Consider the following 16076-nt stretch of genomic DNA (forward strand, 5'->3'; position numbering starts at 1 on the left):
TGGGTTACATGCTCAATGACGTAACCATATTCTTCCTAACTTCCCAGAATCATGCATTGTTATTTGCTGTAGATGAGATATTTTAGTTTTTGAATACATGTATTTTACACTAGGACTTCTTATGAATTTTGGGTGTACATTATTTTGTTTCGTTTTTGGATTAATTCTTGTTGTACGTAATATTCTTACATGGTTCGTTCCATGCTGCTACATTGGATACATGTGTTCCTCCTCTTGTATTCTTTTATTCCCTTTTGTACCAGGATAAAATGGAAAAGGGATGGTTTTGTAAAGGTAACAAGACTACTTTCTCGAATCGAATTATGGCGAAGAAAGAGACAGTTAATATTGACAAATGCAACATTTTATGTTGCAAACAGTATTAAGTATGAAGAGGTTTCTCTCAACCAGGTAATTTCCGGATAGGCTTCCGAGCTTTCGAGAACTAACGTCACTCATCTTCAGGGATTGATTAATCAGATAATAAGAATATGTGGACATAGTCTATGATTGATAAAATATTAGCTTCCCTGAAGATGAGAGTGACGTTAGCTCTCGAAAGCTCAGAAGCCTATCCGGAAACTACCTGGTTGATATCCCTAAAAACCTCTTGATAATTTTCCGCCAGGAAACTTTCAAAAATTGCATTCAGGTTAATTAATAGTTAAAACCATGTCAATCTTATGATTAATATCAAATTACTTTGTGTAGACATAAATCGCATAACTTTTATCTTTCAGCTCATATTCCGTAAAGTAGCAGACGTCAGAAGGGAGAAAGAATTAGCTGAGAGGCGAAAGAACGAACCCCAGTTGGATCAAACACAGGACCACTTAGTGCGCAAGATATTTTCAAAGTTTCGTCGCAGTGGTGGAAGTGAAAGAACATCTCCAGCCAGCAACCACACCTCAGATAGTGTTAACAATAACAAAGATGTGGAACGCGGGGACAAAAGTGACACCGAAAGCATCGGAAGTGGGAATGATGGTGCGAAACCTGTGAGAGTGATGTCTGCTACAAAATTAAGCAGTGTTGCCGAGAAGGACGACAGTACCAGTGGAGCTTTGGTCCCCGTGAAACCTCGTGCATTGTCCACAAGGGGCAAATGGGGCAGGCTACTAGGTAGTAGTGATTCGTGTGATGAACCCACTGTTGCTAAAACTTCTAGGGAGGTTGGGGACGGTAAAAACGGAAAGGAGAAACTGGGGTCAGGTGGTGATCACAAGCCGCAACATGGTTCCGGTAACAAAGTGTTTCCGAAACTCCAGAAAGTTACCGGAAGACAGGACACGATAGATGAAATAGTCGAAGTGGAAGCGGATAGAAGACGGCCGGCTTCAACAACAGGGTCGACTGCTGTCACCGCCACGACATCCGTCAGTGCAGGAACGACAACGCAGGAAGTTCCAAGAACTAGTGCGAGGAAAGTTGATTCTGGTGAAAGTGGACCAAAACTTACTGAAGTTTTAACTGTTGGCTCTGGACAAACGACAACAGGTACAACCGCGTCACCGGCCACCACTACATCGGTGGCGTCGGTGAAGGAAGGACAGAGGGATTCAGCAGAGTCGAAAAGTCATGTTTTCCAGCCCCCAACGACCGCGATTGCACCGGCAGAGTACCAACAAATACTTGCTAACATAATGGACTTCAAAGTGGACGTCAAATTGGAGATTCAAAGACTGAATCAGAAGATGAACAAGCTGGAAGACCTTTTAACGGACTTGGTGACAAAGTTGGGACCAGTAAACGGACCGGGTTCGAGGCATAGTTCGAGTAGCCCAACCCTTGGAAGCCAATCAGTGCCTGGTAGTTTGTCGCAATCTCCACAAGATGAACTTGACCGCGACAGCAGTCCTCCACCTTTTTCCGGAAAGAGTTCTAGGAAAAGAGAGTCTTCCCAGGAGTCGCCGTCCCAGGAGGAGTCGTCGCAGAAGAGTAAAACGAAAACGAGGGAACCACGTGACCCGGAAAAACCCGAAGGTTCTCGAAAAAGAAGGAGCAAGTCTAGGACTAAGTATAGCAGCAGCAGCACGCCAAGGACTTCACCGACTGACTCGATGGTTCAGAGGATGCTGGAGGATGAGATTGAAGAACAGCAAAAGACTTCTCCAAGAAGCGACGAAGACAAGAAGCAGTCTCCGCCGAGAAGAGCGAGGGAATTTCTCTAACGGCATTGTTTCAGTATATTCCAAGATGCGAATCCAGCCTCGAAAAAAGTGTACAAAACCTGGACACCAAAAATAGCGTTGTAAGATGACAAATCCCTTAGGACCTTTTTTGTATATGAAAGACAAAATGCACTTCAAAATGAGAATTTTCAAGTCATTTGTTTGTTACAAGCACATGCTTGCTTTTCATGACAAGCGCGAGTATGGGTGAATGTATGTTATATGTGAATGTGCAGGAGTGAATGCAGTTTTGTTTACAGTTGATACATTCCATGCTGAAGGAAAGGAGCTCTCCTTCTGATTTAGAACAAGACAATAGAAATCAAGAAAAGAAAAGACAAAATATAGCGTGCTGTGGAACTTTTTTTAAACTAGAAAACTTACCGTCTTTCAATACAATCATCTCGTTATGAAGATATTTTGCGTATCTCGCACGGTATATATTGGAAAAGCAATACTTGGGTAGAAATATGATATAAATGGCACTACTGCATTACAGTATTTATTGTTACAATTTAACTGTTCTACCAGCTATAAATAGCATAGTCAATTGCTTGCGATAAGACTTCTGCTTTCAAAGAAATAGTCGCTATAGATAATCATATGTTACTTATATGGTACCATGAAACAACGTTTCAATTCTGTTGCTATGTTATTTTTCATTGTTACTCTGAATTAAAAATGATAGTATTATCCTACTATGTAAAACAATAATGGTGAACATGCGCTTGCCAGTAATAACATATCATAATTAATCCAGCATAGAGGGTAATATATATATTTTTGCTGGAACTCTTGGATCTTCCAAACTGTTCAGTCTTCAGTGTCTTGTTACTATCCCCTTTCTTAACGTAGGCGACGATAGCTCCCTTGATGAAACACTTGTTTTTCTGTTAACAACTTTTGTGCAGATAGAAGGGTGTTTGTTGTGATTTGAATGTTAATGTAGATCTAACATTACATGTGAAGGTATTTTTTAAATAAGAGGCTGTGCCAGAATTTCACTTATTACACATGCAATAAGTTAATGTTTATCTTAATATTGTGATAATAAATTTAGGGAAGCAGGTGAAAGGAACTGTTAATGACATACCCTTTGTTGTGTGTGTGATAAAAACCGTGCCGGTACAAACTACCTAATGATTATAAATTCATATTTTTTCTTCCATGAAAGCAAAATTATTGGCATCGGATCACCACGAATCAATTATATCAAATTGTATTGTTTGTATTTGTTTAGCTGTACAGTGGGATCCGTGAGTATTACCGTGCAAATTGTCCATCAACATGTTCGTTCACTTTATTTGACCCAATAAGAGCTTCAAGAATTAATAGAAAACTGAATACAAGCTGTTGACAACTTCTGCGCCAGCATACATAAAAATCCATCGCTTAAAAACACACAGGATGTAAGAGAAAATGAATGAAAATAGTCATGGACAATTTGCAGGGTAATACTCATGGATCCCACTGTCCCCCCGTAAATAATAATAGAACAAAGAAGTATTATGCAAGAATCTGACATTATTCTGTAAATTTATTTGTATGATCGTGCAATTGTTAAAACTGTATTGGAATGTGTAAACTAAATATTAACTTTACGAAATGACAATTCCTACGCTAGCTCAACGAACGTCTTCTCACTCCATACCCATTAATGTAGTTCACACTTTAAGGTGTATCATCGAACTTACATACACACACCGACGAATAAGTTTTATGTTAGTGAAAATTAAACCATATTGAGATTGTGTTCAATGTTTTAAAAATCTGGCTATATTACTGATATAATTCTTCTCGTGGTGTTGCGTTAACTTGCCCATTAAGATATACTTAAGTTGTGTATGAACATGTACTACTTATTTTTTGTAAGGTACATTTTAATAATTTCATATATGTTATTGGAAGGGTAAATAGCCTGTAGATTTTTTCTTCAGGAATTATACACTCCTGGTGTGAATCATATTAACTCTACAAACTAATGTTTAACTGAAATCAAAATTTTGCTTTTACAGTCTAGTATAATATTTATAAAACAAAACTCTTTTCGCACTGTTTACAAACATTTACATAAACATGAATGACCGAAGTGTAAGTACATGCTTAAAATAGATACATCCAAATTGATTTTCGCTTCTGTATACAACAGACCATTTATTATATGACATATGCCACTTGTACCTTATGATAATTAGATTGCTGTAATAGAGAAACAATTCGAGGTTATTATTATAAAAAATATTTGTAACCAATTGTTTTTAATTTAATTTGAAAATTGTTGAAAGGAACAATTTGTTTGTAGTGAGTAATAATATAATAACGCTGTTGTTTATTTCCCTCATAGGAAATGCACAAGTCTTGTATGATAGCTAGTATTAACTATCAAACATACATATATAGTGAACATAGTTTTAATAAGTAGATATATGTCTGTGACATATGCTATTTTGTTTTCCTCCATTGTGAAATATCTCCAAAAATTCGTAGCGTGATTTGAGTAGGTAAAATTTGTGTACATAGTACACTAATCTCGAATCTCAAGAGTTCAAGCAACATTAAAGTACAGCTTATATTCTAATATTATTACTTTTTCTACATATGATTCTACTACAATGAACGCATTCTTAGCTATAATACGGCGATTTAGTATTGCAATATTTGGTATTTTTCATTGGTTTGCAAGTCATGCTGGTAAAATAATTTAAAATATTACCATGAGAAGAAAGGACTTTTTTCGTGGATAAGTAAGAGAAAAATGCTATCCAATTTTTATATGCAGATATGTAACATTTCATTTATTAATTCAGGGTTTTAATATAATATATGCAAGAGTTATAATATTATATTCAATATTGTTATTTTACAAGAAATTTCAAATCCAGTAATACTTATATCTCACCTATTTAGTTTTGTTTTTGCTTGCCAAAGATCACGATATTGACATTATTCAGAGGTGCATCGAGGAGCAATTTACACAATATTTGCTAATGGTGTTGGAATTTGGGAAATAATTTCTCGATTGATGAAAGAGGGCGTTTCATTCTATCACAATAAAAACACGCGCCATATTTAAATAACACACACATTCAGTTCACACATTCTCACACCGTTTCTGCTCAAATTGTTATTATAAATGCATTACAATGTTACTATTATCAATGTATGACGAGATGATATTCTTGTACGTGGAAAAGTTAGATTTTACGAAGGGAAATGACATTCAAAGTAAGGCGTTTGCTGTAAATTACTTTATTTACTTTTTGTAACACGTTTGAAAAGACTCTCATAAGACAAGGTTGAATAACTAATTTTTTAAACAAAAAGTAACAGTTACTACTTTCACAGGAATTTACAAATTCATCCTCGTTTTGGTAATGAATTTTTGTCTTGTTCCAAAATTACGTGAAACATATTTCATTTCACTCTGCCTATGGAAATCACATTTCCGTTACTTAGATTTCATAGTTATAAAGATCAAGCTGGACGAAACAATTTAGAAATATTCTTCAGCAAATAATGGTGTACCTAATCTAATATAAATGATATTAACCATGAGGTAGTACACGTTATGTTTATTATATCAATTTCCAATTCAACTAATCATTACAAATTTGATTGTGATTTTCAACAATGTGTGCCTTCACAAAGAATAATTTCATTAAATTATGAATTATTCGTTTTAACAAAAATGAAAATCCACTACACTTGTATTTGGAACTTGAAGTAAAACAATTCATTCCAGACACTGTAGTATTCCGAACCCACAAATATCTATGAGTTCTATGATGTTGAAACATGATATATGATACTTCGAAATTATTTGACTAAAAGCAGCAAGATATTAGTTTGCACTATTTGATATAAATCTTGCCCCCATTTTTTTATCATTTTTTTAGAAATTATATTTGTAAATGCATATTCCTCCAGCTTGATCAAAACTTCATTTTTATAATCTTGTTGACTTTCCAACGTAGCTGTAATTTAATGGAACAAAGGAAAATGCTTCACATACTGTAAATAAATGCACTGTATAAAGCCTTATTTATTAATAAATATACTATTTCTTCTTAACCTGTTTTTCCTTAATTAAATAATCTAACATTTAGTGTAGTGCAATTGAAACATAAAATTGTGCCTTATCATTGCGAGGAAGAGATTTTCCTTGCAAAGCAATAGGAAGTGTGTAGCTACCATTGTTCAAATATGTTATTCGTCAGTTACAAACACTGTTCATGTGGTTTCAGATAACCAGGTATGACAAGGTATTTAACATTCTGCATCAATAATTGTGACATATGCATTGCAAACTCTTCGAAGCAAGTATTTATAATAACCAGATATTAAAACTCAAAGACAGTAAACTAATATTTAACAATGCATCCAAAGGACAAAAAAATATCCAAATATTTATTTCCGTTTTAGTACTAACCCAAGACTATGTGTCAGTGGCGTATTTACGATTTTATTTCTGAAGTGAGTTGTTTAAGCGTTGGTTGTCTAATGTGCATGCATACAAACCAAAACCAATCGCAGACGCACCTTAGAAATATTGTCATTGAAAATAAATGGCAGGTAAGTTTGCAAAAACAAGTACGAAACTACAATAGCTAATGTGCACGATTTCATAACAGTCTCTCGATAACAATGATACTAGATTTAAAAGTGCTGATTTATGTTAGGAACTGACTTTTTTCAATCTTGGAAGAAAAGGGGAATCATGCCAAATAACGCGACTCAAATATGATAATCATGATTTCACCTAATATACAGTCAAGTTTAAAGATACTTTGACATAATGTTACTCATTCACTACTAGGTAATTACATGATATTGTCTTCCGCTGGTGGTTTTAGAGATAATATCCTCTTCATTGTTCTTGTTTTAGTTCTTAAACTTCACATTGCGCCAAAAACTCTAAATGAAAGTGCTGATGCACAATTTAGATACACGTGTGTTTGAACTTACGTCAAATATGCCAAATAAATTATGACACAAGAAGTGTGCATTAACGAAAATGAGGAAGCGTGGGTTATCGTCACTTTTTAAAGTCTTATACGTATATTATCGTTTCCGGGATACGGCTAGAACAAATAAATTATCAGTTCATCAGCCCATCAAATATTCATATAGAATATAATAAGATCGAGATCCCGCACTGCCTCAAAAAACACACTAGGGTGACCAGATTTTCTGAAACGATAAACAGGACATCCATAGATGAGTACGGCTATAACTAAAAGAGCATAGGGTCAAGTGCACCCCCTTCCTCCCCTATTTGGCAAAGAAAAAGTCACGCTGCTTACATGTCCCCTGAAATATTACACAATTCTCTTTAATCTGTTTTCTTCTTGATTCGAATTGATTGTTGTTATTTAACGTCACCTTTGTCACTTTTGGATAATAGTAACAATGAATATGAGTGATGTATGATTAAATTCATGAATGGACACTCACAGAAAAGATCCACGCCCAGGCCGGGCTTCGATCCCAGGACCCCTGGCGTCCTAACGTTCAGCCGCAGAAGTCATATATTTCCCTTTTCTATTTCTCTCTTCTTTGTTCCTCCCTTTTCTTATCTTTTTAGTTTTACAGATTAACCTTCCAATTTCTCTCGTTCTTACTGTTTTTTTGTGTTTCCTTACTTTCTTATCATAAAACATTAATACCTTGTAAAATAATATTAAAATATTAATCAATACTGAGAATATTACTCTTGCCGCAGCTGTAGTAATCATGTCATGAATGCATCAAACATACAAATCCCCAGAATTGAGCTATTTTCAATTTTCAAAGCGCCCCTGCATATTCTTATAATTATCACTCGCTACCTTGCATATCATATCATGAACAGACTGCATGTAATATTTGCTTCTAAGCAATAAATATAAGCTTTACAGTAAAGTTGCGAGCGAAGCCAGCGTGGAAATTTTTAGATCTACAAGTATTTCTTTGCAAACGAACAATACTATTAATTTAAAAGGCTCTAACATTTGTGTGAATGTTTTGCAGGATATTTTGCAGGATGCTGTTGAAAAATAGGACATATTTCGTTTTTTGGAGTAGCATCGTAGACCGCATGACATGACCCTCAAAAAAAGGACTGTCCTGCGAAAATCAGGATGTCTGGTCACTCTAATATACACCTACTTGTAGTTATGATTTGTTCGTAATGTTTCTTATTTACAATTCAGTAGCACTAGCGTACAGATTCATATCACTTCCTTCTCTTCGGCCCGGAGAAGTGAAAACGTCAACAGTAATGGATAACAGAAAAGAGTATGTCTATAAGCTTCGTGAGACCGCAGTCTGGTAAATTCCTTTCTTTTTTGAAGTCAGGGCTCCAATCCCAACAATTTCACTCGTAAATAATTTAATTAACATTTCCTTTTTCCTATTCTAACACTGCGATTCCAAATATTAAGCGAGGCCCTCCCCGATGGCGCAGTGGTAGCGTCGTCGCCTTGTAATCAAGGGGTCCCGGGTTCGATACCCGGTGGAGGCACATAGTGGTTCTGATCCAACTTTGAACTGTAGGTCCAGTCCCGATTAGCCTTACTGTGCACAAAGTGGACTTAAAACATCAACTCATCTCAAATATTAAGCACCATTTTCTCTTCTACCAGCGAATTTAGTTATAATGATTGTGATAGAACCTATGACTGCCATGATCTATTACTGAATTCCGTACGAGAATAACTACCCTAGCTCGCAGAAAATGATAATTTCGATTCTTACGACCCAGAGGCGTATTATTTACTTTCTCTTGGACAGACGGTGAAGAATTTTTAAATAAAACCATCTTCCACTATGGTAATCAATCACTTATGGCTATGTTTAAAATATCTCTGGAGGAGTGGTACTTGTTCCGTTTGCTCCTTTGTTCATTGAATACCTAGATGTCAAAATGAAAGACGACCATCACTTGCTAATAACATGATTGAAGTTTTGAATATGCTAGCTTTGATATGAATGCAATTGCCCCGCACGCTCCTTCATCTTTAAAGAGAATCAATTTTATCCAGGCAGAACCACGTACTTCAAGTTATGGCATTAGTTTAGACACTGAAGCATGTAAAATCATTTGGCCAAAACAAATATTCTTACTCTTTCCGATGCTCCAGGTCTTTCTTTTCAAGTAAATTTGCAGACATTTTGTAATGTTTTAACTTACTTCAACCCTGCATATACTACTTTTATAGGGTGAGAATATGATTGCACTGACTCCATTTGCAAGAAATGGTGTATATTAAGTATTTCTTTTAACTTACTAACACTTGTTTACACATTCTTATGTGGAAAATTCCTATGCAATGCAAGTGTAAGAAACTCATTTAATATTTCCTCGCTTTTCAACGTTCTTGAACATTTAGTGTGGGGTTCAAGGAGTTTTCCATGACTTTTAAAGCAATATGTCGATTATCCCGACTTCTCCAGATTTTCCATGTAAGTGGGAACCATGGGCGTAAGTTGGAGCCAAACTTTGGGGGACAGAATGGAACTTGGGGTTTAATTTTAAACACGCAACAAAACATCTGTCAAATAACGCAAATATGTTGGCTTCAGTCACATATTAAAGTGAACGAACGGCTATTGGTGCACTTTAGATACATGGCAATACACACAGAAAAGCATTAAACATCGAAACTTGAGCTTTTCAAACAACACCAATAATAATAACCCGTGTCGCAAAAGCCCGTGAGGTCCAGGGCCTACCTGCCGACTGCCAGTTACGGGGTGATGTGTGGTCAGCCCGACGAACCCCAAGTCGTTGTTGTAGGTTTCCATGTCCGGGATAGGCTACTCGTTCGTGGCTCCCCAATATCCTCAGGATGGTGGATGGCCACCGCAGCCATACACATGTCGAAATCTCAGGAGAAGTGTTGTTACTCTTCCCCCGGGAGACTCGGCCCTGCGCGCGTCCGGTAGCCGCCGCCCAAAGCATCATCCCCCTCACAACGTCGCTCTCCAATTTTAACAATTATAATAATGTGCTAAAGAATCTACTGTTACATGAGCAATATCTCTGCCTCCAAACTGCTGTTCCGCATGACGTACTAAAACACACCACCACGTTAAGAGATCAGATGTGATCATTTCAAACAAAAATTACGAGTTTATCTGCACCAAAAGTGGATTTAGAGTTCTGTGCGTTGGGAGGGGCACAATCAAAAGTTTTGCATCGCATGGAAATGTCGGCCACGACTATTGTGTAAATAACAATTTCGTTTGCGAAATCATAACAAAAATACTCTTTACTACTTTTCTCTCCAGCTCCCAGAATATAAACAAAAATACTCATAACTTATAAATTTTAATAACCCTGACTACTTTGGAAGGATAAGTGCCCCCTTGCCCCCGCCAAATTATGCCTATGGTGGGAACCACCAGTTAATCAGGTGCAAGAGAAACGTGAAGAATTTTTCAAGTTAAGGGTTCTGATTCGATAGTGTGTGGAATATTTAGTAGAAACATTGAAAAATCACACATTGTTAAACGACAAGTACAGTCAACGGCAAAGATAATGGTAGGCAAATTGTCCACCACTATTTTCATTCCTTTTTTATTGTACATCCTGTGTTGTTTTAAGGAATGAAATTATGTTGGTTCGAAGCAGGCATTGTTCTTTGCTTATTGACGTCTTTATTTCAATTCATTGTTATCACATTGTGTAATACAGACCGAATGAAAATGGTGGTGGACAATTTGCCTACTGTTTCTTTCGCCGTTGGGTGTACAAATGTATAAGTACGATTAGGAGGAAGTCAGGTAGCCTTGTGAAAGTTTTTATATTTTGATTTTGTTTCAACAAATAACGCAAACGCAACTAAGAAACATTGTTTTCACTATAACAGAAAATATTTTTCAAAAACTAATAATAATAAGCTTATTGACTTTTGCAAAATTCCATGACACAAGAAAATGAGCCTACTCTTTCAGAGCACGGACATTGCAAGCTCATGAACTTTGCAGTGACCCATTGGTAGCAATTGGCTCAAATAAAGTTTATTCTTTTGCATCTCTATATACAATAGAAACTACAGTTGAAACCCTATTGTGTATATTCAGAAACATGTGCGTGGCTCCCACTTTTTACCCTTCTACAATGTATAAATGTAAAAACTTAAGAATCCGCCCAATATATTGCACCAGGATTAATGATCTAGGGGTGCTGAGGGGGTGCAGAAAGAAATTTAGGGGGTGCGATGCTGAAAATAAAGAAAACATGAAACACACCTTTCAAAACTGAAACAGCAAGATGACAAAACTGGTGAGGGGTCAATGACAGTTTACTTTTCCTTGGTAGATAAGGTTTAGCATAGTGCGAGGGCAAAAATAGCAAAAAGCGGGGGGCAACAACACCCCTAATCGCCGCCTCTGATTAACATAAATGACTGACTGAAATGAAATTATATGTGTGAAGTATATAACTTTAGATTGACATCCATTTTCCAGGGAGACTGTGCCCCCTTGCCCTCCCCCTGGAAGAACAATAATGATATGTGTTAAGTCTTCCACTCCAAGATAGTGGTCATCAGTGGCGTAGCGTTATAGAACGCCCGTACGCCTGGCGTTCCCAGATTTAAAATTTCAAAAATGCGTAAATGCTGCGATTATAAAGTAAAACTTGACTAATTCCATATATGTTTGACCCTCATGGCATTATAATAGATATTTTTCGCGATCCGCTTGCAACGCTCCACTCTCAACACTCGTTCTAGCATCTTTTTTCAATGCCTTTCCTGGCCGGACTCCGAGCAGGTTCGGCGTAAAAGACTCTATATTCCTTGCTGCCTTTCTGGAGGGAAAGCTTCGATGTATACAGCACGCGCGTAAATGCTCTCTCATTGTATAATTTATCGCACGAACAGCGATGTGGATTAGAAACTAAAAGATCAACACAGTTTTTGTCAAATAAGTTGTTGAAGTCCTCGTGGTAGAAATTCAGCCTGTGGCTGCTCTACCACTTAACCCGCAAAACTATTATTTTTTATTGTTATTATTTTTCGTTATTATCTAACTACTTAATATTTAGTCAATGGGAATGTTTACCATTCATTTGAAAACTATTAACATCGAATTGTCTCTGGACAAAATTATTTTAAAATGTTTATCAGCATTCTCATGATGTAATAAACAGTGGTCTGAATCACTAATCGGCGCTGTTACGTCAGTAGAGTGTACGATATTTGGATCATCCACCCACCTCCGTGTCAGAGTGCTTTGCACAGTGCACCAAGACGACAGAGGTCCCTGGTTCGAATCCCGGCGTGAGCACGGGTGTTCTTTGTCAATGTCCCTTCATCAATATCATCACTCATAGGCCTATTCGTATTCGCGATTAACCAAAAGTGGTAGAAAAGCGAAGTAAAATAAACCAAATCAATAAGTAGTTGGATCATCCACAACAATGACGTCTACTGTTGTGCAGAGAGACGCTTGTGATTCAGGTAGGTTTTTAATGACTTGCGTCATGCAGAAAGGTATAAAAAAAAGGTATAAAACACCAGAGTTCAAAACATTTGTGGCATAGTGAGGCATCTAATTCTCTAGCTAAAACATGCATGGATGATGTTTTATTGAAAACCCAACTGACTTCAGGCAAATAAACAATACCTGTGGTGACTAATACAATACCATAAGTAAATTATTAAGCAAGAAAGGGCCGACCCTTCTTTCGGACTTGGCGTTCCCACCCGAAATGTCCGTGCTACGCCACTGGTGGTCATACAGCGCAAACATTGAGATACAGGTTACAATCTATTGAAATATGTAGTGAAATACAAAATGAAATTACCCTTCTGTTTAAAAACAAGTTTTGAACCTTCTAACCAATGGAGGTACTACAAAATACATAGTACCTTCCGTCTGCTACTTCAGGACAAAACGCGAAGTGCACAGGAACTTCGTCTTCTTTAAAATCCCTTCTGCCGCACTATCCCCAACAACGAACTGTAAAATTTCTTCGTGAACATTGGGCATCTTCCTAACAGTTTTTTATTTTAAAAAAAAGCCTGAAATGGTACGTTTACTAGACATGTTACGTGGAACAAATACATAGAACGTGTTAACAAGAAAACTACCCTTCACGTTACAACTAGCATTAACTACAGTTTCTCTGTGAAAGCAGCTCAAATTTTTGATTCAGTGCAAAGAAGAACAAGCAGGAGGAAAATAAATAACTCACATTAAGCTATAGGCAATTATCGAAAACCAAACAGACCACTAACTAACTAACTAACTCCCTAGCCTTCTTAAACCCGAAGGTTCATGGCTGCAGCAACACAGGCCTTCCATCTTTCCCTATCTTGAGCAAGTTCTATATACTCTTTTCCATCCCTACCGATTTCCCTTAGGTCCATCTCAACGTTGCCCCTCCATCTTCGTCTTTGTCTTCCTACAGGTCTCTTACCATCAGTGGTCAAACAGACCACTTGAAGAAATAAACGAAGAAATATTCATAACAACAATGCTGCTCTTTATAGAGGCTGCCGCCAGTACAGGAAAGTATGTATATCGGCATCTCTTTCAGTGCTTGCCTGTTTCAATAATAACGGTCTTACTTCAGTACTTAACATTCGCCGCTCAATATGACGACTTGACATAATATGACACTCTAAGGGTTAGTGTTTTTAGTTGAACGTAAGGGGTGCGGAAGAAAAGTATGGGGTGAGCAAGCACCCCCTCGCACCCCCTGGCGCCGCCCCTGTATGCAAGCGAAGACATTCCAACTTTAAAAGGGACTTACACAATACAACGTATATTGTGTCGAATATACGGAAAAATACATACCAAGGAATCCTAATATCATTACATTTTAATAGAAATCTGCTCAGTAATATAGGGGGCAAATTTTTCCACATATTAAGTACAGGTAATGGACAAGATAATATGAACACCAATGCAATTGCAGAAAACTTGTATTAGTAGGGGGTTGGATCCCCCCTTGCCTGAATGACAGCTTGTATCCTACGTGGGATAGACAAATAAAGGTCCTGTACAGTGTGAACTGGAATACGTAGCCACTCCTCGCACAAAACAGTCTCAAGTTCCGAAAGTGTCATTGGAGGTGGAAACCGATTACGCACTTTGGCCTCCAAAATACCTCACAAAGGCTCAATGATGTTAAGATCGGGGGACTGTGGACACCAGATGAGATGTTCTACCTCATCATTGTGCTCATCAAACCATGCATCAACGCATCTAGCATTGTGAATAGGGGCGTTATCATCTTGGAAGATGGGGCATGCATCGGGAAACAAAGTCTGAACCGTGGGTGGAGGTGGTCACCCAGGATGGTGCAGTACTTCTCTGCGTTGATTCTCCCACGCAGGACGACAAGTGGGCCAACACCATTCCAAGATATAGCCCCCCAAACCATCACAGACCCCACCATGTTTCACGGTAGGCACTAAGCAGTCAATATCAAATGCTTCAGCAGGAGTTCTCCACACATAAACACGTCCTGTGGTCTGAAATAATGTGAAACATGATTCGTCTGACCATATCACATGTTCCCATGTGATATGCTGAGTCCAATTCTTGTGCTCTTGGCACCACCTTCTTCGTGTCACTGCATTACGTGGAGTCACCAACGATTTGAGGATGGCAACTCTGCCATGAATGTTCACAGAATGCAGCTCCCTTTGAATGGTTTTCGTTGATACAGGGTCCTGGAGGTGATTGTTCATCTCTGCGGTTATCTGGGACAGTGTTGTCTTGTGCTTTCGAGTCGCTATTCGCTTCAACACACGTCGATCCCTGTTGGATAACTTTGTTTTTCGTCCACTATTCTCCTTGCAGACGTTGTCTTTCCATGTTGTCTGTAGGCTGTCGGAACAGTTGACACTGTGCTCCGTGCTACACCAACAAGTGTAGCTGTTTTTGTCACAGATGCTCCAGCCAGGCGGACTCCATGATCATGCCTCTTTTGAAGTCTGAAAGGTCGGACATACCTGTATTTGACGGATAGCTGACTGCTCGCATGCAACTCTCACACCAGCTTCTGATAGACTGATACGTTTGCTTTCATCGCCACTAAATGGTTGAAATCTCTGCTGAGTGTTGTTCCTTTTCCACGACGGCGTATATAGGCCTTTGCAAACCAAGGTGTTCATATTATTTTGTCCATTACCTGTACATTCAAATCATATTTCTTCTTTAATGTTTAAGCACTTATTAAACTAAAGTAGCACTTATTATTTCTGGAATTTGTTAGTTCATAACAAACCTAGCATATTCATAATAATGCAGTTTAAATCTACTTGTTGAAGAAAAGTATCAGAAAGTTTTCGGCGAGGAGTAACTGACATCGTACAGTGGGATCCATGAGTATTACCGTGCAAATTGTCCATGACTATTTTCATTAGTTTTTCTCTTACATCCTGTGTGTTTTTAAGCGATGTATTTTTATGTATGCTGGTGCAGAAGTTGTCGACAGATTGTTTTGAGTTTTCTTTTAATTCTTGAAGCTCTTATTGGGTCAAATAAAGTGCACAAACATGGTGATGGACAATTTGCATGGTAATACTCATGGATCCCACTGTACCAGCGACACAAGTTATTTATTACATTGTATGCACACACACACATACTGACTACATATGTAACGAAGCCAACATAGCAACCAAATGCCCTTACAAACCGAACCTTATGCTCTCATTACTAATGGAAATTCAAGCAGCGCATGAACGCAAATCAACACACCAATCCAATGTTCATACAACAGCGACAGAATACTTAATGCCATGCAAAATTTTTTGTACACGTTGATAGAAAAAGTCAAAACATTTGGTGATGTTACATACAATTATAAAATTGTGTGCAACTTGATCCCTTGCATTAATAGAACATAAATTAAGAGTATTTGAAAATAAAATCCTTAGTAAAATATTTGGATCTGAAAGG

At 37.6% G+C, this 16076-nt stretch overlaps 1 protein-coding gene across 4 annotated transcripts in view; it reads left to right on the plus strand.

The window, feature by feature from the left end:
- Positions 1–6231, plus strand: part of LOC145978911 (potassium voltage-gated channel protein eag-like) — a 420913-nt gene extending 414682 nt beyond the window's left edge. For all 4 annotated transcript variants that reach the window (XM_083111868.1, XM_083111870.1, XM_083111869.1 and 1 more), the window contains one exon: positions 741–6231. In XM_083111868.1, the coding sequence (XP_082967994.1) occupies positions 741–2171 (1431 nt within the window). In that variant the 3' untranslated portion in view covers positions 2172–6231. The remainder of the gene's footprint in view (positions 1–740) is intronic.
- Positions 6232–16076: the final 9845 nt, after the last annotated feature.

Source organism: Lepisma saccharinum, chromosome 25 (genome assembly GCF_977018435.1).
Source record: "Lepisma saccharinum chromosome 25, izLepSacc3.1, whole genome shotgun sequence".
NCBI classification, from domain to species: domain Eukaryota; kingdom Metazoa; phylum Arthropoda; class Insecta; order Zygentoma; family Lepismatidae; genus Lepisma; species Lepisma saccharinum.